The 23,204-nt window shown below is 39.2% G+C and overlaps 1 protein-coding gene and 1 non-coding gene across 3 annotated transcripts in view; one reads left to right on the top strand and one right to left on the bottom strand.

The window, feature by feature from the left end:
* eftud2 (elongation factor Tu GTP binding domain containing 2) overlaps positions 1–23,204 on the top strand; it is a 95,622-nt gene that overhangs the window by 41,916 nt on the left and 30,502 nt on the right. The window contains exons 1-11 of one of the 2 annotated variants that reach the window (XM_060848903.1): positions 5,125–5,241; positions 8,110–8,217; positions 10,970–11,129; positions 11,900–11,978; positions 12,540–12,615; positions 12,867–12,932; positions 13,835–13,870; positions 13,949–14,039; positions 18,524–18,606; positions 20,700–20,866; positions 21,915–22,039. In XM_060848903.1, coding sequence (XP_060704886.1) covers positions 8,119–8,217; positions 10,970–11,129; positions 11,900–11,978; positions 12,540–12,615; positions 12,867–12,932; positions 13,835–13,870; positions 13,949–14,039; positions 18,524–18,606; positions 20,700–20,866; positions 21,915–22,039 — 982 coding nt within the window. In that variant the 5' untranslated portion in view covers positions 5,125–5,241; positions 8,110–8,118. Of the gene's footprint in view, positions 1–5,124; positions 5,242–8,109; positions 8,218–10,969; positions 11,130–11,899; positions 11,979–12,539; positions 12,616–12,866; positions 12,933–13,834; positions 13,871–13,948; positions 14,040–18,523; positions 18,607–20,699; positions 20,867–21,914; positions 22,040–23,204 lie in introns of those variants that run through there. The other variant, XM_060848904.1, reaches the window with a different exon arrangement.
* Positions 14,916–14,989, bottom strand: trnas-gcu (transfer RNA serine (anticodon GCU)). Its single transcript has one exon. It is a non-coding gene; the product is annotated as a tRNA-Ser (tRNA).

Raw genomic sequence — 23,204 nt, 5'->3', positions numbered from 1 at the left:
CATCCTGTAATTTAACGTTTTGATCTGTGTCGTAGTCATTGGTTCGTATTTTATGAGTAGTGAATGGGAGATTGCTTTACCTCTTGCCACTGTACTTTTACCTTTGGTGTCTGAAACCTACCCAGCCAGGAAGATGGCCACAGCTTGTCTCTCCAGTGAGGAGGAGAGACATCTTTCTGCCCTGCTTTATAAATGGTAACTCATAGGTCGGAATTCACATATCTTATTAGGAGTGAGCATGTCTAAATGAGCTCTGGTAGGACCAAGGTTGGAGGGAGTAGTGGGTGCTGAAACTGAGTGAGTGAATGGGGGAGAGGTTGGGTGAGCAAAGGGACTTTACTGAATCTTTGAATATAACAGCAAACATAAGATCATTTGAGTTGCATCAATCGAGGTGTGGCAATCTATTCAGATTGCAGCTCCACAACTGTTTTCCATTTTTTCCCCCAAGGTACTCCACATTTTTGGCCGGGACTTCCAAATTGATCCATTTGAGAAATGTGGCATGTAAACGATCTGGAAGTCTTCCATCCGTGTGGGCGGCACGGTGGCACAGTGGTTAGCACTGCTGTCTCACAGCGCCAGAGACCCGGCTTCAAATCCCGCCTCAGGCGACTGACTGTGTGGAGTTTGCACGTTCTCCCCGTGTCTGCGTGGGTTTCCTCCGGGTGCTCCGGTTTCCTCCCACATTCACAAAGATGTGCAGGTCAGGTGAATTGGCCATGCTAAATTGTCCGTAGTGTTAGGTAGGGGGTAAATGTAGGGGTATGGGTGGGTTACACTTCGGCGGGTCAGTGTGGACTTGTTGGGCCGAAGGGCCTGTTTCCACACTGTAAGTAATCTAATCTAATCATAGTGTGGGATCAGTGCTGTGGACCAAACCACATCCTCTACTTATTGCTGTAATCCAGTATTTAAAGGTACCAAAGCATTTGGACAAGCCACAGAGAGAAAGTCGATGCATAAGGTAGGTGGGTGATGGGGTAGGATGACAGATGGTTAGGTGAGGGAGTTAAGTGGTGAAGGCATTGGGACGGAGAAGTATTGATTGGGGTCAGTTCAGATCTGACTCCAATTCAGAGTTGGGGACTTTTATGCAGGGTTCCAGACATTAGGTTAATTAGAGTCATAGGGATGTACAGCCTGGAAACAGACCCTTCGGTCTAACCTGTCCATGCTGACCAGATATCCCAACCCAATCTAGTCCCACCTGCCAGCACCTGGCCCATATCCCTCCAAACCCTTTCTATTCATATACCCATCAAAATGCCTTTTAAATATTGCAATTGTACCAGCCTCCACCACTTCCCCTGACAGCTCATTCCATACACGTACCACCCTCTGTGTGAAAAAGTTGCCCCTGAAGTCTCTTTTATACCTTTCCCCTCTCACCCGAAACCTCTGCCCTCTAGTTCTGCTCTCCCCGAACCCAGGGAAAAGACTTTGTCTATTTACCCTATCCATGCCCCTCATAATTTTGTAAACCTCTATAAGGTCAATTGCCAACCACCGACATCAGGCTAACTGGTCTATAGTTCCCTGGTTTGTCCTTACCACCCTTCTTAAACAGTGGCACCACATTAGCCAACCTCCAGTCTTCCGGCATCTCACCTGTGACTATCGATGATACAAATATCTCAGCAAGAGGCCCAGCAATCACTTCTCTAGCTTCCCACAGAGTACACCTGATCAGGTACTGGGGATTTATCCACCTTTATGCGTTTCAAGATATCTAGCACTTCCTCCTCTGTAATGTGGACATTTTTCAAGGTGTCACCATCTATTTTCCTACAGCCTATATCTTCCATATCCTTTTCCACAGTAAATACTGATGCAAAATACTCGTTTAGTATCTCCCCCACTTTCTGCGGCTCCACACAAAGGCCATCTTGCTGATCTTTGAGGGCCCCTATTTTCTCCCTGGTTACCCTTTTGTCCTTAACGTATTTGTAAAAACCCTTTTAATTCTCCTTAATTCTATTTGCTGAAGCTACCTCATGCCCTCCTTTTGCCCTTCTGATTTCCCTCTTAAGTATGTCCCTACTGCCTTTATACTCTTCTAAGGATTCACTCGCTCTATCCTGTCTATACCTTACATATACTTCCTTCTTTTTCTTAACCAAACCCTCAATTTCTTTAGTCATCCAGCATTCCCTATACCTACCAGCCTTTCCTTTCACCCTAACAGGAATATACTTTCTCTGGATTCTCGTTATCTGATTTCTGAAGACTTCTTATTTTCCAGCAGTACCTTTACCTGTGAACATCTGCCCCCAATCAGCTTTCAAAAGTTATTGCCTAATACCGTCAAAATTGGCCTTTCTCCAATTTAGAACTTCAACTTTTAGATCTGGTCTATCCTTTTCCATCACTATTTTAATATGGTCACTGGCCCCAAAGTGCTCCCCCACTGACACCTCAGCCACCTGCTCTGCCTTATTTCCCAAGAGTAAGTCAAGTTTTGCACCTTCTCTGGTAGATACATCCACACAGTGAATCAGAAAAATTTTTGTACACACTTAACAAATTCCTCTCCATCTAAACCCTTAATACTCTGGCAGTCCCAGTCGATGTTTGGAAAGTTAAAATCCCTTGCCATAATCACCCTATTATTCTTACAGATAGCTGAGATCTCCTTATAAATTTATTTCTCAATTTCCCTCTGACTATTAGGAGGTCTATAATACAATCCCAATAAGGTGATCATTCATTTCTTATTTCTCAATTCCACCTAAATACTTCCCTGGATGTATTTCCAGGAATATCCTCCCTCAGCACAGCTGTAATGCTATCCCTTATCAAAAATGCCACTCCCCCTCCTCTTTTGCCTCTCTTCCTATCTTTCCTGTAGCATTTGTATCCTGGAACATTAAACTGCCAGTCCTGCCCATCCCTGAGCCATGTTTCTGTAATTGCTATGATATCCCAGTTCCATGTTCCTAACCATGCCCTGAGTTCATCTGCCTTCCTTGTTAGGTCCCTTGCATTGAAATAAATGCAGTTTAATTTATTAATCCTACCTTGTCCCTGCCTGCCCTGACTGATTGACTCGCTTCTGTTCTCAACTGTATCAGCCTCGGATTGACCTCTTTCCTCACTGTCTCCCTTGGTCCCACCCCACCACCTTACTAGTTTAAATCCTCCTGAGTAGCTCCAGTAAATTTCCCTGCCAGTATATTAGTCCCCTTCCAATTTAGGTGCAATCTGTCCTTCTTGTACAGGTCACACCTACTCCAAAAGACATTCCAATGGTCCAAAAATGTGAATCCTTCTCCCATACACCAGCTCCTCAGCCATGCATTCATCTGTTCTATCTGCCCTCAATAGCTCACAGCACCAGGAGTCATCTCGAGGACCTCTCTTTTAAATTCCTGCCTAACTCTCTGTAATCTCTCTTCAGACTCTCAACCTTTTCCCTTCCTACATTGTTGGTTGCAATGTAGACAATGACCTCTTGTTGGCCCCTCTCCCCCGTGAGAACATTCTGCACCCTCTCTGAGACATCCTTGATCCAGGCACCAGGGGAGCAACACACCATTCTGATTTTTCGCTGCTGGCCACAGAAAAGTCAGACTATACCTCAGACTAGAGAATCCCCTAACACAATTGATCTCTTGGAACCTCACGTACCCCTTGTTGCATTAGAGCCAGGCTCAAAACCAGAAACTTGGCTGTTCGTGCTACTCTCCCCTGACAATCCATCCTCCCCGCCTACAATTTCCAAAACAGCATACTTGTTTGAAATGGGCATAGCCACAAAAGACTCCTGCACTAGCTGCCTAGTTCCCTTACCTTTCCTAGAGTTAACCCATCTATGTGACAGTATCTGAGACATCTTCCCCCCCCGCCCCCATAACTGCCATCCATCACATACTGTTGTTGTTGCAAATTCCTCATTGCTTCTAGCTGTCTATCCAACCGATCCATTCGATCTGATAAGATTCACAATCACTAGCATTTATGGCAATATAATCTGCTGTAATCCTTAACTCTCTTTAAACTCCCACATCTGACAGGAAGCACATATCACTCTACTAAAGGCATTTTTGCTCCTTCTAAGCTGGGCCTTCTGAACATTTTCAATGTACTTCTTTTATGTATTGTGCTCCAATTTTTACTTTACAATTGGAAGATCCATGCCGTTTTTAAACTTTCATGGGACGAGTGTGTTCTGACAAGGCTAGAATTTGTTCCCCATCCTTATTCGACCTTGAACTCAGTGCTTTGCTGGGCCATTTCAGAGACAGTTAAGAATCAACTGGCACTCTATGGATCTGGATTTGCATAGACTACATACATCAGGTGATGAGGGTACATTTCCTCCCTGAATGAATATCTGTGAACCAGATTTTTTTTTAACAAGAAAAGGAAATTGTTTTATGGTCACTATTACTGAGCCTAAATTTTAATTCAAGCTTTCCCAGATTCCTGCCAAGCTTGGACTAGTATCTGCGTCATTCACCATCACCTGCTCTACTCACAAGCAGGGTATGACTGGTGTCGAAAGGCCTCTATGGTATACAAAGGGGATGGTACTGTGCAAATAATTCCTTGTGTCAAGATATTGTTAAATCAACCTGTCAGACATCTGGAGCAGGTGGGACCTGCCTGGAGGCAGGGTTATACTGAGTACTGCATTTGGATGAAAGTGCATGTGCAGTCACTGTGCCAGTTACCTAGCATAGGCTAATTTTGATCCATCAGTCTCTCGTTTATGTGCCCAGCATGCTTTTGCTGCACAACTCTGTTCCTGTCATTTTGAACTGGTCTGTGCCTCAGATCACTAAGTGGATGTTGAAAGAAAAACAATAATGTTCTTTATGCAATATTAGAATTGAAATTAATATCTATGCAGCTGGAGGGGGAAACACTTTTTTTCTGACAAGAGATTCCACTTCTCAATACAACAGGAACTCTGTGCAGGAAGGTTCTGTCACTGGTCATGGTGTTACAGCCTGAAGTTTGCTCCTACCTTTCATTTAAAGCTTGATGAACATTTTCTTTTATTATGGTGCCTGACACCATAACAGGAAAATTATTTGAAGACCTTTCTGGCGCAATTGTTTCTGTCTTTGGAGACAGGCGGCTGCCGGGACAAGGCTGGGGTCTTTCCTGAGTGAGTGTCGCGCGGTTGCCATGCAGTCGCGCTCCTTCGTCTGAGCGAGGTTTAGAGAGAGAGAGCAGGATTAAACCCGCCGGAGTCAAAACTGGGAGAGAGCGGGATTAAAGCCGGAGTTGAATGTAAGTCTAGGTAGTATCAGAGCTCGAGTATTGAAGATTGAGCAACTACCCCCCCCCCTCCCAATCATCGAGGCTGATACCTTTTGGGTCTCCTTCCTCCGAGGTTGTGACATTATCACTGCACTGCAAGAACCCCCAAGTGCTTTCTGATTAAGCAGTTCTGCACATACCATTATTATTACAGATACAGAATGTAGATACTCTCTAGTTAACTTACTCAGAGATGTTAATACACACCTCTCTCTAGAGCAGCTGGGATTTGAACCCAAGCCATCCTGGCTCAGACATTGGATCACTACAATTGTGTGACAAGAATCTCTTCCCCCACTAACCTGTATAAACATTGTTCATTGTTCATGCAGAGAGAAGAGTCTTGTGTTTCTCTGTGAAATCCTTGCTTTATTTATAAAGGCCTGCATTATAAAAGCCAAGGGAGTCATGCAAAATCTCGCCAACTGGGCCATAGTGGAAATATTTTGTCTGCTCAGTTCAGAGTACCATGCTTTAGAAGATATTGGAAAGGATACAGAACTGACGTGTAGATTTAAAAAAAAATCAATGTGCTGGGGAAGTTGTGGTAACATCTGTGGGGAGAGTAACTATGCAATTTTATTTGGTTCACAAAGAAAATTCATTTTGGACTACATGTTAACTTTGCTTCTTTCTGCATAGATATTGGTAAATCTGCTGATTTTCTCCAGCACTTTGTTTTTTTTTATTTCAAACCTTTAAAATCTTAAATATTTAGCTTTTACAACGATGAAGGATTGAAATTAATTAGACACGAGAAGCAAGGGTTACTCTTCTTAGAACCTCAGAAATTTAAGAGGAGATTTGATGAGAGCATAATTAATTAATTTGGTAAGAATAAAGAATAAGAAACATTTCAACGAAAGAGGATGAGTAACCAAGGACATGGATATAATAATAGTGATTTGAGGAAACACATTTTAAAAGCAAGTTGTTGTGATCAGGAATGTAAGGGTACTAAAAGTCTATTCATCAGGGCTGTGGAGCAAAGTAAGATGATGAAAACTCTTTGGACAACTCTACCAAAGAACTAGCATAGGCTTGATGGGCCAAATTCTCACTGAAATACAGAATATTTTCACGTTAATTTTGCATCTATTTGATTCATACTGCTTGAAAATCTTGCCTCAGAGTTAAAAAGTCAAACTGTCAGTTCTAGAAATCTGAAACAAAGTTTCAAATCATATATTGTTTTTGTATATTAATAGCTACCACTGTCCAAATTTTTCGTTGTCTGCTCTGATACCTCAGTTTGTGTGACTGTCTAATTTTGTTTAATATCACTCCTGTAAAGTGTCTTTGGACATTTTATTGCATTAGAATCATATAAAACCTTGTTGTTCTCTAAAATTTAGATAATGCATCCTGTTTTAGAAGCTGCATGTTCTGTTACTTTGTTTCCCTCAATTTTGGTTTCCTACTTTAGGATCTGATAAAATTGTCAAGACCTGAAGTATTCCAAGTTTTTTGCCTTTCAAATTTTTGTATTTATTAGTACTCACATGTCAAGAAAAAGACTGACTGGTTACCTTTGAACTACACTTTAGTATGATAGGAGAGCTCTAATTGCATCCGTCAGTTTCTTGGAGAAAGTGAGGACTGCAGATGCAGGAGATCAGGAGAAACTGAGGACTGCAGATGCTGGAGATCATCTTCCGCCTCGGTGGCACAGTGGTTAGCACTGCTGCCTCACAGCGCCTGAGACCTGGGTTCAATTCCCGCCTCAGGCGATTGACTGTGTGGAGTTTGCACGTTCTCCCCGTGTCTGCGTGGGTTTCCTCCGGGTGCTCCGGTTTCCTCCCACAGTCCAAAGATGTGCGGGTCAGGTGAATTGGCCATGCTAAAATTGTCCGTAGTGTTAGGTAAGGGGTAAATGTAGGGGTATGGGTGGGTTGCGCTTTGGCGGGTCGGTGTGGACTTGTTGGGCCGAAGGGCCTGTTTCCACACTGTAAGTAATCTAAACCCTCCAACCACAAGGGATGAACTCCGATTTCTCCAGTTTCCTCATTTCCCCTCGCCCCACCTTGTCTCAGTCCCAACCCTCGAACTCAGCACCATCTTCCTAACCTGCAATCTTCTTCCTGACCTCTCTGCCTCCACCCCCACTCCGGCCTATCACCCTCACCTTAACCCCCTTCCACCTATTGCATTTCCAACGCCCCTCCCCCAAGTCCCTCCCCCTAACCTTTTATCTTAGCCTGCTTGGCACACACTCGTCATTCCTGAAGAAGGGCTCATGCCCGAAACGTCGATTCTCCTGCTTCTTGGATGCTGCCTGACCTGCTGCGCTTTTCCAGCAACACATTTTCAGCTCTGTCAGTTTCTAGTTTGTATTCCAAAAAACTAAATATTTCCCTCTTATTTACTAATCTGTTACCCTTGCTATATAGCATTGATTTTATTAATATACATTTTATGTGGGGTTTGTTGAATACTAGGAAACATTAAGGTAGAAGAACCTCCTCCACAGTTTCTGAATAAGATATAAACCAGGACCTTGAATTATCCTTATGGAATAAGGATAAAGGGCTTAATAGATACCTCTGAATTGTTTGCTCCCTAGTAGTTTAGCAGAAGAATTAATCCACTTATTAAAAATGCATTAATGCCATCTCATGCATAGATTATTTCAGAAGAACTTGTTATGTATTAACATACTATAATTCTGCAATGTATTTTGATCCCCATGCTGACACAGGCACAATGATCAAAATTATGGCATTCTAATTTACATGTGCTCTATCATTCAAAGTGTAATTCAGCTGATCAAAATAGTAAAAGTGTTTTAATGCATGTCTAGAAATGCATCCATAAGTTTAACTTATCTTTCTATTTCAGACTTCTATCATGGATACGGACTTGTATGATGAATTTGGTAACTACATTGGACCAGAATTGGACTCTGATGAGGAGGATGGGATAGTTAGGGATGATGATGTGGATGAGGTGAGGTTATGTTCATTGATAGACTTTAAGCCCAAATAGCTTTACAACTTTATTTGAAATTTATCTTGACAATGCCAAAATAAAATAAAAAGCAAAGTTATTAAAATCATAACATATATGCTTTTAATTCATGTTTTGCCAGTTGAAAGAAATTGCTATTGAATTTACATCATGCAATTTATTACTTTTTAAGGTATAAAACATTTAGCTGTTGCTTGTTGGAATACTTTAAAACTACTAACCTTACTCCAAAATAGTCTGATTCCCTGGTCCCTGACCTTTTTAAATAATGAACACAGTTAGTACAGCTTCAATCCTTTTCCATATACACTGTAGTCAAATATGCAGTTAATTTCTGGAGGTAAGGAAATCAACTGCAAATTGATTTGCTGTTTTAAAACATGGAAGGTTCTTCAATACTGTTTTAATGGACTAAAGATGTTAAGTAACAAGTGCTTAAAGTACTGGATTTCACTTTGCAGAGTGTTAGAATTTTCCTAATATTGCATTTCATCTGCTTGGTTATTGGATGTTTTAAAATTACTGCTTTTGATTGAAAGGAATTGGAGTTTCAGTTTTCTTGTGTTCTTTTCATGTTTTGGTCCAGCTACATCATTGACCTGAACTTTGTAGTCAAACCTTAGAGTGCTTTCTACAAAGGCTAAATGACATCTGCAGAGTATTTCTTTTTTTCAACAACAGTTTAAATCTCTTATTGAGTCAGGGAGATATCTTGGCATGCAGCAGTGGTGCCGCCAACAACCAATCATGTTAAAGTATACATACACACGAAAAGGAAGTTAAAACCATTTAAATCCTTGCATTTCACATTTTCAGTGCAATAAATGAGTTTGACTTGATTATGAGAGAAACCATGAGATGTACTTCTAAAAAAATGTTTTGTTTTAAAAATATAGAATTTTGTTTTTGATTGTATTTGTGGAATACCAAATTTATTCAAAATCAGTTATCATAAAGTGAGAATATTTAGTAGTGATGATGCAGTTGAACATTGCTAACAAGTGAGACAATCAAAACTTCTCATCATGTGCTCATTAGGACTGGGTCCTGATAAGTGCAAAACAAAAAACTTCAACTTTGTGTCTCTTTTAGTACAAAAATTAAAGCATTGCAGTTATTTAGTTACAAAGTGAGTGCACCAAAACGTAAGTGTACCTCATTCAGCGTTTCAACAATGGAAGTTCTTATCAATTTGATTGATTTCAGTTGGATTGCTCAACAGCACAATTTCAGGAGAAGAAAATTTTGCTAGATTTCCATACTGTTTGATGTATGTGTTTACTTGTGCAGTTATTGCTCATTTGGGTGGAGTAATGACGTCAGTATCTTAACTGTTTTAACAGCATTACCATTGCAAAATCTGGATTAATAATTTTAATATGCTGTAACCACAATAACATTAAGCCTTGTGGTAGGCTAGCTTATTTGGTTAAATGGCTAGTATGTGGTTGAGAATAATACCAACCACAGAGCTTCATTTCCCAATCTGGCTGAGATACATTTGGCTCTTGTCCCTGAGAGTGGCAGGCAATGGCAGACTACCAGTATCGAAAAACTGAAGAAAATGGCTCAGAGGAAAGCATCAGTAGACCATAAGCCAAGGCTCTGGTTTCCAGCCTGAGCATGTATGACTAAGTGAAAATTAATCAAGTCTTTTAGGGATTAATATCCTATGATGCTATTGTTCTTTGAAGCACCAAGTACACTACTTGTGCAAACCAGTTTTTAGTTTGTATTTCCTCTACTCCTGCTGTTATGATCACAGCAGAGACCGATAACTTTGAAAAATATATGTGAGCTACCAATCGATGACTAACAGGATCACATGACAAGGCTTCAAATTTAAAGACTTTTATACCAAAATCTGAAAGCTACATTGAATAAACACTATTTCTGTTTCAACTTATACTGTAAACTACAGAAAAGATTCTATATTTAATATTTACAATGACTGGAAATTCCCTGTTAAGCTTGTACTTTTCTCTATCCCTTAAGTGGACACTTCTCTAGGAAACAGTCCAAATCTATTCTTAAATTAGAGATTCTCAATCCCTCTTTCTAACCAAGTCTAGTTGAATCTTCCAGATATGTTTAAATTCTCCTAAACTTCATGTCTTCAATCAGAGCACAAGCTCCCATCCACATCCTGCAAGAGGCTTTCTGACTCTATTTTATTCTCAAACTTGTGCTCGCTCGCTCAGGAAAAAAAAGCCCACCTATGTCCATAGCAACCTGAGTCATATTTCTCATAGTCACATGAGTCTTGTAGCTTAATAGAAATGTTGATTAGTCTCGATCTCCAACTCCAATATATCAGGAAATTAAGCAGCTTTAAAGTGCAACAGTTTATAAAAGCAGCCATTTCTAACATATTCCTGAAGCTTGGAAATTAATTATCTGTCAGTTGTCAGCAAGCTTGTTCAGTTCGTCATTAGGTTGTGAAAAGCTTGCACTTTCTTTACTGAAACACAGCACAGATGTCCTTTTCAATCCACCCTTATTCCTTAGCAATGAAGCCACCAACTTCGTTGTTGGCACAATTCAGATGACATGGTCCTTTCAGTCATTCCTCTTACCTTAAACGTAAGAAGGCATTCCTTACAAATGCACAAGCATTTTTAATGTATTTTTGAATCCATGTTTGCAGCCATAAAGTGGAGTAGAGACTTTCAAAGTTGTTGCATAAATGTACCAAGAACTCTTTTAAAAGTGCTTTAATTTGACTAATTAGGACGACGACGATGAAGAAGAAGCTGGAGATCAGGATGATGATAATGTTGGAATGGAAGTGGTGTTGCATGAAGATAAAAAGTATTACCCTACAGCAGAAGAGGTGTATGGACCTGAGGTAGAGACAATTGTTCAAGAAGAGGATACTCAACCTCTCACAGGTAAAGTGATACAAGTGAATTAATGTGAAATGCATGGGCTTTGGGTTACTCTTCTCCAAACCCCTTGCTTTACTCTTAACAACTACATAATTGTTTACAACTGGTTCTCAGCTCTCTACTTCCAGACTTTTCAGCACACTATACAAAACCAGTCTTTACCTGGTTAACTGATTTTATTTTATAGATTTAATTTAACGGGAAATTGCTTTCCCAAGAAAAATCAATATAATCTGGGCTTTGTCTGGAAATGCCAAACCTTAAAAATGCAATACAATTTAGGTTGCTTAAGTTAATCATGATCATAAAGTTGTTTACTGCTTTTAATGCAAGGTGATGGTGATGGGTTAGGGTCACATTTTAGTTACTTTTTGGGTAATTTTGCATCTAAGAGCTCCTGGCGTGGAGGGGTATCATCTGTGAAAGAACAAGTTTGCATTTGTAAAGCACCTTTCACAATCCCAAGAAGTCATTCAGCACTTTTTAAAGTTAAGTCACTATTTTAGTGTAGTGGCTTGAAACTGAATTGCTTGGTAGAGTTTTGGCTGGAGAAAACAGTAGTAATAGTCCACAAAGGAAATCTGTGATTGATATAAACTGAAGTAGATATGAAATCATCTATGATCATGCCACTTTAACTCACACAAAATGAAAAAAATTAAACAGATTTCAAAATAAATAAATAAATAAATAATTGGTTTTCCTGATGAAATATGTTTTGAATGCAATCATCCAATTCTAATTTTATAAGTTTGAGATTTTTCAACTTTCAGAACCAATCATTAAACCTGTCAAGAAAAAGAAGTTTACTTTAATGGAGCAGGAGTTACCAGAAACAGTATATGATATGGAGTAAGTAAACAGTTTTGTCATTCCCTAGATGTGACTTAAAAGCAAATAAAGCACGTCATCATTGATTGTTCTCATCTTTAGGTATAATGCTACTACATGTAGAATATTTATCTCTTGTTCCCTAAAAGAATGTCCTAAATGTTACCCAGAACAACCTTGCTACATGCCTATGAAGATTTCCACTTTCTGCATCAACCACTGTGTAAGCTTCAACCAATATTGCCTTTTTCTTTCTATCTTGATTTTCAGGATGATAAAATGTTATATGCAAATGACCACTAAAACTTAGTGTCTATTCATAGGCGTATGCAGTGCAGTAATCTTCTGCTGAAAGCTTCATTGAGGCTCAGAATTCAGAGTTAAAAGGTTCCCAGTTCCTTAAAAATCTCTTTGAACATATATTGGGTATACCTAACCAAATAGAATTCAATGCAAGCCACTGCCACTTTTCCTTAATTAAGCATATGATTAGTGTTTATTGTTAACAATCATTTGCTTGTTTGATGATCCAAAAAAGAGAAATGTTTGTATGAATCATCGCATCTATTTTTTAAATTTCAGGTTTCTTGCAGATTTAATGGACAATTCTGAACTTATTCGGAACATTACTCTCTGTGGGCATTTGCATCATGGGAAGGTATGGAAAAGATATGTGGAGATATTGTGTCAGTTCTAGAAAATGATTTGGAATTTACTTTCATTGTGGGATAAAAATCAAAGCTACAAAGTAGATTGCCTTTGTGATTGTTGTCTTGTGAAAGTGCTGATATCGATAAAGTCAGATTAAATATTTGTTATTTTGACTGGTTGTAATGTAAAAGAAGTTGTAAAAGTCAGTTTTAAGTGAAATATTGTTCTGTAATCTACATTTTACACTTTTTCTTTCAGACAAATTTTGTTGATTGCTTAATTGAACAGACTCACCCAGAGATTCGTAAAAAGGATGACAGAGATGTAAGCACTATAGCATCTATTTTCTTAATATTGTGTATTTATCTGGGGAACCTTATTGATAATTGTATCAGTCCCAGTTGTATTTGTATTTGCTTAACGAATAGCAATATTATTTAGTGCTTTTTAATTCTTTCAAGCTTTTCACTAAAAAGAAAGAAACAATAAGAAAAATACATAAAGAAAAGATTCAGCGTTTGTTAAATTGATCGATTGTTGGGATCAATTCTGTTTGAAATCGTAATTTTTTTTACTAATCATTAATTTTTTTTACAAGTTTCAATTTAAAAGAAGATAGTAAATCTCCACTGCATAAATACTATGTTGAAAATTGATCTATTAAATATCTTAATATATTAAAACTATTAAGTCTTAAGAATACTGTATGGCCAGATGCTAGGAATGTCAAAGTCAAACTGACAACTTCAATGGCATAAATAGAAATAATGCTGACCCACACAACCTGCAGTGAAAATTGAATAAGCTGATTGGGTGGAGAAGAGAAAGTAATTTGAGGACAGAAGATCAAAGTAAAATAATGTAAGGTGCAGCCATTTAATTTTTCATGGAGGTGACAATTCAAGCGTAGTCTGAATGCAACATCAGCAGCTTACCAGAGCAGAAAGCTCATTGCAGAGTTGGGCGAAAAAGTACAAATGCGTAGAAAGCCTGATATTTTGGTTGGGTATAATGAAATTATTTATAACTAGTTCCACTGGACTTTAATACGTTGAGGTCCAACATAATTTTTTTTTGTTTCTGTAACCATATGATTGCATTATCTGATTGAGTGTCAATCAACAAAAAAAATCATGAGGTAGGAGCATGAATAGATCTGACCACAAGGTTGCTCCAGCTTTCAGTAAGATCATGATTTATCTTCAGTTGTATTTTCTTGTTTACAGCTTCGCTACACTGATATACTTTTCACGGAGCAGGAGGTACGTTGCATTTTATTTTAATTTATTGGAGTTCTTGAAAATTCTCTTGTGTAATTTTTGTATTTTTTTTCTTCCAAGAGGGGAGTAGGTATAAAGAGTACACCAGTCACAATGGTACTTCCAGATTCTAAGGGCAAATCCTACCTCTTCAACATCATAGATACTCCGGGTATGTACTTTGAATTCAATTCAAATGTTTTGTAGATTGTTACTCCCCAAGTATAGATTATGCAGCTTACGCTTCTGAGCTGATGTAGATAAAGTAGTTTTCGTTCAGCTATTTTCTTGATTCTAAATATATAAATTGCCAACAACAATTTTGACTACATCATTGGCTTACAGGAAAATATACTTGCGACCAGCCACCTTAATCGACCATGGCTGATTCGGGAAGTCAGGGATAGCATGAAAGCATATAATGTGGCGAAGGGCAGTGGGAAACAAGAGGATTGGGAAGCTTACAAAGACCACTAGAGGGCAACAAAAAAAGAAATAAGGAGGGAGAAGATTAAATATGATGGTAAGCTAGCCAGTAGTGTAAAGGAGGACTGTGAGAGTTTCTTTATATATATAAAGGGCAAAAGAGAGGCAAACGTGGACATTGGGCAGCTTTTTTTTAGATTAGATTCAATTCCCTACAGTGTGGAAACAGGCCCTTCGGTCCAACAAGTCCACACCAACCCTTCGAAGAGAAACCCACCCAGACCCATTCCCCTACATTTACCCCTGACTCAAGCACTTAGCACTACAGACACTTTAGCATGGCCAATTCGCCTGATCTGCACATCTTTGGATTGTGGGAGGAAACCGGAGCTCCCGGAGGAAACCTACGCAGACACAGGGAGAATGTGCAAACTCCACACAGTCAGTTGCTCGAGGCTGGAATAGAATTTGGGACCCTGATGCTGTGAGGCAGCAGTGCTAACCACTGAGCCACCATACCGCCCATAAGAAGATTTCCGTTTGGGGAACATTTTCCTGACACCATTAAAAACGTGCACTTTCACAGCAAAGAAAGGGGTTGGAGGAAGAACAACAATTACTATGTCCCTGGGTGGTTTCGAACCACCAACCTTTCGGTTAGCAGCTGAACGTGCTGACCGATTGAGCCACAGAGACAGGCTGGACAATGACGCTTGAGAGATAATAGTGGGGAACAAGGAAATGGCTGACAAACTGAATACTTACTTTGAGTCAGTCTTCCCAAAGATTCAAGAGAGTGAGGGGGCAGAGCTGAGTATGATGGCCATCACTAAGGAGAAGGTGCTATAAAAATTGAATGACCTGAAGGTGTATAAATCATCTGGACGAGATGGACTGCACCCCAGAGTTCTAAGCTGAAGAGATAGTGGAGGTGTTATTGGTAATCTTTCAGGAATCGCTAGAATCAGTGAGGGTGCTAGAGGACTGGAAAATCGCTAACATTACATCCTTGTTTAAAAAGTGGTAAGGCAAAAGATGGAAAAATTACAGACCAATTAGCTTAACCTCAGCCGTGGGTAACATCCTGGAATCCATTGTGAAGGATGAGATTTCTGAATACTTGGAAGTGTATAGTAAAAAAGGGCAAAGTCAGCATGGTTTCATCAAGGGGAGTTCATGCCTGACAAATCTGCTGGAATTCTTTGAGGAAGTAATGAGCAGGTTAGACCAAGGAGGGCCAGAGGATGTTATCTACCTGGACTTCAAGTGCTGCACAGAAGGCTACTGAGTAAAATAAGGGCCCATGGTTTTAAAGGCAAGGTGCTAGCACGGATAGAAGCTTGGCTGTCTGACAGAAAGCAGAGAGTGGGGATAAAAGCATCCTTCTCCGATACAGCCGGTGACAAGTGGTGTTCTGCAAGGCTCCGTGTTGGGACCATAACGTTTCACTTCATACAACTGACAATCTAGATGAAGGAACTGAGAGCATTCTGGCTAAGTTTGCTGATGATACAAAGATAGGTAGAGCAACAAGTAGCACTGAGGAGGCAGAGAGGCTGCAGAAGGATTTGCAGAGGTTAGGAGAGTGAGCAAAGAAATGGCAGATGGAGCACAACGTGGGAAAGTGTGAGGTCATGCACTTTGGTAGGAAGAAGAGAGGCGTGGACTATTTTCTAAATGGGGAGAAAATTCAGAAATCTGAAGTGCGGAGAGACTTGGGAGTCCTAGTCCAGGATTGTCTCAAGATAAACTGGCAGGTTGAGTCTGTAATTAGGAAGGCAAATTCAGTGATGGCATTATTTTGAGAAGACTTGAATATAAAAGCAGGAACGTAATTCTGAAGCTCTATAACGCTCTGGTCAGGCCATATTTGGATTATTTTTCGCTGTTTTGGGCTCCATATCTCAAAAGAATGTACTGGTTCGAAAGAATGTTCTGAGGAGATTCACGAAAATGGTCCCAGGAATGAAAAGCTTAATATATGAGGAAAGTTTGAGGACTCTGGGTTTATACTCGATGAAGATAGGAAGGATGAGGGAAGGATCTAATTGGAACAAACAGAATACTGAATGGCCTGGACAGATTGGATGTTGGGAAGATGTTTCAATTGGTAGGAGAAACTGGAACCTGAGGGCATAGCCTTAGTGTAAAGGGAAGACCTTTTAGAACAGAGATAAGGAGAAACGTCTTCAGCCAGAGAGTGGTGAATCAATGGAATTCATTGACTGTGGAGGCCAGGTCATTATGTATATTTAAGATCGAGATAGATAGGTTCTTGAGTATCAAGGGCTACAGGGAGAAAGCCAGAGAATGGGACTGAGAAACCTATCAGCCATGATTGAATGATGGAGCAGACTCTAGGGCTGAATGGCCTAATTTCTGCTCATAGAACATAGAACAGTACAGCAAAGGAGAGGCCCTTCGGCCTTCGATGTTGTGCTTTCCTATCCTACTCTAAGATCAAACTAACCTATATACCTTTCATTGTACTATCTTCCATTTGCTTATCCAAGAGTCGCTTAAATGTCCCTAGTGTATTAGGAACATCAAACGACCACCGCTGGCAGTGCATTCCATGCACCCACCACACCCGATGTCTTATGGTCTTAATCAGATGGGTTCAAATGGTTAACATCTTCATTGAAAGTTTAAAAATGGAGAAGTTTCATGTAAATCCATCCAAGATTACCACTAAGTGCGATTTTAGTGCACTCATTCACGTTTTTCATATCCATAGATTAAACCAAGAACTCAGCTGGAATGTATTTAGACACAGTTTATCGAGTGAGTCATATGCAATTTGTGCATTATTTGTCAGGCTTGTCATTGGACAACTACTTGAATGAAATCTTAGATTTTCACAAGTTTCTTTGTTATTTTTAAAAATTGCATTTATAAATATAAATATAACTAAATATTTTCGATGTAGTGCTAGAAAAACACAGCAGGCCAGGCAGCATCCGAGGAGAAGGAGAATCGATGTTTTGGGCATCCCACATTTTTCAACTCTGGTACTCCAGCATCTGCAGTCCTCTGTATTTTCGATGACAAGTTCGCACCATAGAGATGGAACTCTTCTCCAATGCTTTGTCCTCCCACCGGTAGCTGTACAGTTAGAACTGGTATATGAAACAGAGTACAGTAATAGCTTTGAGAGTTAAGCTTTTATTATTTGATTTGAAAACTGCCCTCCTGTTGGACCTGTTATCAGCTCAAATGTAAAAGCAGAAAATGTTGGAAATACTCAGCAGGTCATGTAGCAACTGTAGAGAGACTATCAGATCCAAATCAATATCTTTTCTTTAGCTGCCTTTTTAATAAATGGTTACCAGGGTATCCAAGCTGGGAACAATGTGACATTTTGAAGGGATAGGCAGGAAGGAAAGGGTGGTTAGTTTGTTTATACGACATTGAATAATTACAATAGCAAATAATGATTTTGGATTGGAAGACGTAGACACCATAGGAATGGAGGTAAGAAAAAACAAAGCTAAAAGGACATTAGTTGGAGTAGTCTCTGGACCTTTAACAGTAGCTGTAGTGTAGGATGGAGAATAAGTCAGAAGACAATGAGGGTATGTAAAAGGTTAAAATATTAATCATTGGTGGCAATAATTTTCATTTAAGTGATGAACATCAAACTGATGGGTAGCCATGAGGAAAAATTCATGGAGTGTATTTTGGACAGTTTCCTTGAACTAGATGTGTATTCCACCAAGCTCAGGCAATTTTGGATGTAGTAATGTAGAATTAGGTAGTTTGATAAAAGATTTCCAAGTAAAAATCCCCGAGGGAATAGTGACCATAACATGTTGAACTTGGGGACTCATATTAGAATTTAGAATGCTTATTGAAACATAAAATTTTTAGGGGGCTTATTAGAGTAGAAGTTGTTTCCGTTGTGGGTGAGTCTTGGACCAGAAGGCATAATCTCAGAATAAGGTGTTGCTGATATGAGGTAGAGGAGATGAGATGACGAGGAAGTTCTTCTTTCAGAGGATATTGAAGGAAATTTGTTTTGGCAGCATTCAAGGACAACTATTTATTGCAGCGAGCTGTCAAGGCTGAGTCGCTACTTAAGGCTAAGATATACAAATTTTTAATCAGGATTCAAAGCAGGAAAGTGGAGTTGAGAATGATCTCCATGAATGCCAGAGTAGACTCAATAAGCTGAGTGGCCTCGCTGTGCTCCTACATCTTATGGTCCAAATGTTGTTTCTTTCCATTTAGGTCATGTAAACTTCTCTGATGAGGTTACAGCCGGTTTCCGGATCTCTGATGGCATGGTGCTTTTCATCGATGCAGCAGAGGGGGTAAGTGGGTTCAGTAGACCAAAATGAAAAGGATTTTCTTTTGGACAATTCTGAGAGTGAAGACGGTTTCAGGGTCCATTTATGTTTAATTTGGACATAAAGATTTACTTAAAATAAGTTTCTTGCAGATTTTGCAGTCTTTAGTTGCCTTGAATTTAAAAAAAAGTCCTAAGATTTGGCAGTAAATTGACATTCTGTACATAGAAGTGAAAAATATATGACTGTAAAGGCTTTTTTTTAAGGGTTAGATGGATTTCTGATATTAAAAGTGTACATTTTCACCTTGAAAAGAGACCTCTTCTGAGATTCAAAAAAAATGTTCTATAGATTCAGGATCAGTTCCTGTGGATTGGAGAGTGGCTAATGTTGTCCCACTTTTTAAGAAAGGAGGGAGAGAGAAAGCAAGAGAATTATAGACCAGTTAGTCTGACCTCAGTGGTAGAGAAAAATGTTGGAGTCAATTATAAAGGACGAAATTACGACACATCTGGATAGCAGTAACAGGATAGGTCAGAGTCAGCATGGATTTACGAAGGGGAAATCCTGCTTGACTAATCTTCTGAAATTTTTTGAGGATGTAACTCTGAAGATGGACAAGGGAGATCCAGTGTATGTAGTATAACTGAACTTTCAGAAAGCTTTTGATAAAGTCCCACATAAGAGGTTAGTGAGCAAAATTAGGGCACATGGTATTCGGGGCAAAATACTGACATGGATTGAAAATTGGTTGGCTGACAGAATACAAAGAGTAGTGATAAATGGCTCCCTTTCAGAATGGCAGGTGGTGACCAGTGGTGTGCCACAGGGATCAGTGCTGGGACCGCAACTTTTTACAATTTAAGTTAATGATATAGATCTAGGTATGAAAAGTAATATTAGCAAATTTGCTGATGACACAAAGCTGGGTGGCAGGGTGAAATGTGAGGAGGATGTTAGGGAAATGCAGGGTGACCTGGACAGGCTAGGTGAGTGGACGGATGCATGGCAGATGCAGTTTAATGTAGATAAATGTGTGGTTATCCACTTTGCTCGCAAGAACAGGAAGGCAGATTACTACCTAAATGGAGTCAAGTTAGGTAAAGGGGCAGTACAACGAGATCTATGTGTTCTTTTACATTAGTCAATGAAAGCAAGCATGCAGATACAGCAGGCAGTGAAGAAAGCTAATAGCATACTGGCCTTCATAACAAGAGGAATTGAGTATAGAAGCAAAGAAGTCCTTCTGCAGCTGTACAGTGCCCTGGTGAGACTGCACCTAAACTATTGTGCGCAGTTTTGGTCTCCAAATTTGAGGAAAGGCATTCTGGCTATTGAGGGAGTGCAGCGTAGGTTCACATGGTCAATTCCTGGAATGGCGGGATTATCTTATGCTGAAAGATTGGAGTGACTGGGCTTATATACGCTTGAGTTTAGAAGGCTAAGATGGGATCTGATTGAGACGTATAAGATTATTAAAGGATTGGACACTCTGGAGGCTGATGTTTCCGCTGATGGATGAGTCCCGAACCAGAGAACACAATTTAAAAATAAGGGGTAGGCCACTTAGAACAGAGTTGAGGAGAAACTTCTTCACCCAGAGAGTGATGGGTGTGTGGAAAGCTCTGCCCCAGAGGGCTGTGGATGCTAAGTTTCTGGATACTTTCAAGAAAGAGTTGGATAGAGCTCTTAAGGATAATGGAATCAAGGGTTATGGGGATAAGGCAGGAACAGGATACTGATAATGGAAAATCAGCCATGATCATAATGAATGGTGGTGCTGGCTTGAAGGGCAGAATGGCCTACTCCTGTACCTATTGTCTATTGTATATTTCAAGGGACATTAAGAATAAGTTAGAGGATGATTTTGTTTTTCATCTGACACATACGATATGTGGGCAAAGTAAACTAAACATGGATGGCTGCAGAAAATGGGAAAGTCACTCACCACTTGATTGTAAATATTTACCTCGATTTATGTAGGAAGGACCTTCTAAAAGCATTTGAACAAGATATAGCTATTATATATCAGACTGTATGTTTATTCAATGCTGTTTCAATGCTTTTAAGAATGTGCTGAGTATATAATGTATTTTCTTTCTTTTGTAAACTTCCAGGTAATGCTGAATACAGAGAGATTGATTAAACACGCAGTACAGGAAAAGCTAGCTGTCACTGTTTGTATCAATAAAATAGACAGACTCATTCTGGAGCTAAAGCTGCCTCCGACTGATGCATATTACAAACTACGTCACATTGTGGATGAAGTTAATGGATTGCTTAGGTAGACCATCATTTCTCTGTTTTAAAAATATATTTCTTGAAGAAAAAATATATAATTTTATTTATTATTGAGGGGATTTAGTTGTTGTTATATTTTCAAAGTCTTTATAGTTTTAACCAAATCTACTTTGTTTTTGGCCAGATTTGATTTCTTAATATTTGTGTGAACTGAAAAAAAGCTGAGTCAGTGAAACATGAAGGGTATGTGCTATAAACTATCTCAGCAAATGCTCAGTGCACACAGTGAAATTGCAAATTCATCCCTCGTTATCTGCTTTTGTTTCAAGATGAGTCAAATTAAAGGAAATGTTATTTTAGTTTTAAGAGCACAATATTTGCATATTTGACCATGGACATATTTGAATTATGGACATAATCATCAGTCAGAAATGTCTCCAAAGGCACTATTGATCCTGTTTTAACATTACCACCTCACAGAGCCTGAATTAGTGGTAAAGCTACCTCTGACCACCCTCCTTGAATTATTGTTTACCTAAATCCTGCTTTTCCCTCAAATCATCCTTCCTTCTATGTTGGCTACTGGGAGAATATGAGAAGTGACTGACTAAATGTGGATTGATGTATGCTTTTGGTTTGGCAACATTTCTGGGACAGGCTAAGCTCCTTGTATACAGAATTGAAGAAATTGTGAGTGGCTTGCCAGTACAATGTATTGTGGGCAAACAGCACTGCAGTCTTGACAAAAGCAATTACCACAACTAGAACTAAATTAGGAATTGTATAATGTTTTGCAAGTAAAACCTAGTAACTCGTTTAAGAGAGGCATTGTCAAAGGCCTAATTTAGGGTTTCTGCTCTTTTTGGTTAATAAGAATATATTCTGTAATGCACATGAATTACAGAAATTCTAGTTTGAGAGGAGACGTTTTGCTTGTTGCTGCTGTGTAGGTGCCAGCTTTCCAGCTGGAGCTAGTAACTCTAATCTCTTTTATCTACCATTTAGAGAAACTCAAACTGAACAGGAAGTAATACAACTCTTTAAATATATTTAATGGCTCCTTTTTTCTCTCTCTCTCTCTCTGCCTGCAGTGTCTATTCAACAGATGAAAACCTGATTGTTTCCCCTCTGTTGGGCAATGTTTGCTTTGCTAGTTCTCAATACAGTATTTGCTTCACCCTGGGATCCTTTGCCAAGATTTATGCTGATACATATGGTGAGCATTAGTTATAATTAAAGATGACAGAACATCTGGCACTTAACGTACATCCTTTGTAACACCAGTCTGCATTTGGTGGTCTGCTTTGTTCGTTTAGCATAAGTTGAACACATTGACAGACAATACAGTGTGTTCCTATATGAAATGTAAGACTTGGATAACATGAGCATACTTCAGTTACTTTATGCATGTTCATAATCGCAACTAAAAAGATTAACACAGATCTTCATCAGAAACAATCTGGTATATATAAGTGTAGAATGGCTTATTAAACACCCCATTGATCAGAATTAGTCATGAATAGTGTGGAAATGTTCCCTGAAGAAAAATATACTGACATTGGAAGGCATCCAACAGCAATTCATCAGGGTTGATCCATGAGTTGAAGGAACATCCCTATGATGATAGATTTGTTACTATATTCCTCAGAAACGAAGCATTTAAAATAACGAAGTTCTCCCTTTAGAACAAGGGTGCAACATCTCAGAACTGAAAGATAACAAGATAAGGAAAGATTGAGTAGAACAGGGTTCTGTCCTTGGAAAAGAGAACAGTGATTAAAGGTGACCTTTATAGAAATCAGTGTAAAATGATTTGATTGAGTAGATATACGAAAGGTCTTTTTATTTATTTGGGAGACCAAACCTTAGTAACTGTAAATATGAATTGGTCATCAGTAAATGTAATAGAGACATTCAAGGGTGTTCTTTAACTCAAAGAGTGTGTAATTGTGGACCTCACTGTCATAAAGAGTGATTGAGACAAATTGTATGCATGCATTTAAGGAAAAACTGAATAAATTCATGAAGGAAAGAATGGAAGGTTATGTTGGTTAATTAAAGAGGGCCAGAAGAGGTTCATGAGAAGTAGAAACATCAGTTTAACTAATTGGATCAAATGGCCCAGTTCTATAAATATGTGGATTATCTTAATCTATTAGCTCCATTTGTTAATCCAATTTAGTTTCTTCCAATATCTCCTCTGACAAATCAAGTATTGATATTGATTAGTATTAATATCACTATTGCCCTCAGTAAGAACAGGAAATGTGCAAAGGTGGATTGGCTCTGCTGAATTGCCCCATTATGTTCAGGGATGTGTTGGTTAAGTGGGTAAGTTGTGGTAAATGTGGGGTTATAGAGAAAAGGTGGGGGTCTGGGTC

Source organism: Hemiscyllium ocellatum, chromosome 32 (assembly GCF_020745735.1).
Source record: "Hemiscyllium ocellatum isolate sHemOce1 chromosome 32, sHemOce1.pat.X.cur, whole genome shotgun sequence".
Lineage (NCBI taxonomy): Eukaryota > Metazoa > Chordata > Chondrichthyes > Orectolobiformes > Hemiscylliidae > Hemiscyllium > Hemiscyllium ocellatum.
The sequence above is the reverse complement of the archived record's forward strand: the minus strand, read 5'-3'. Positions and strand labels throughout refer to the sequence as shown.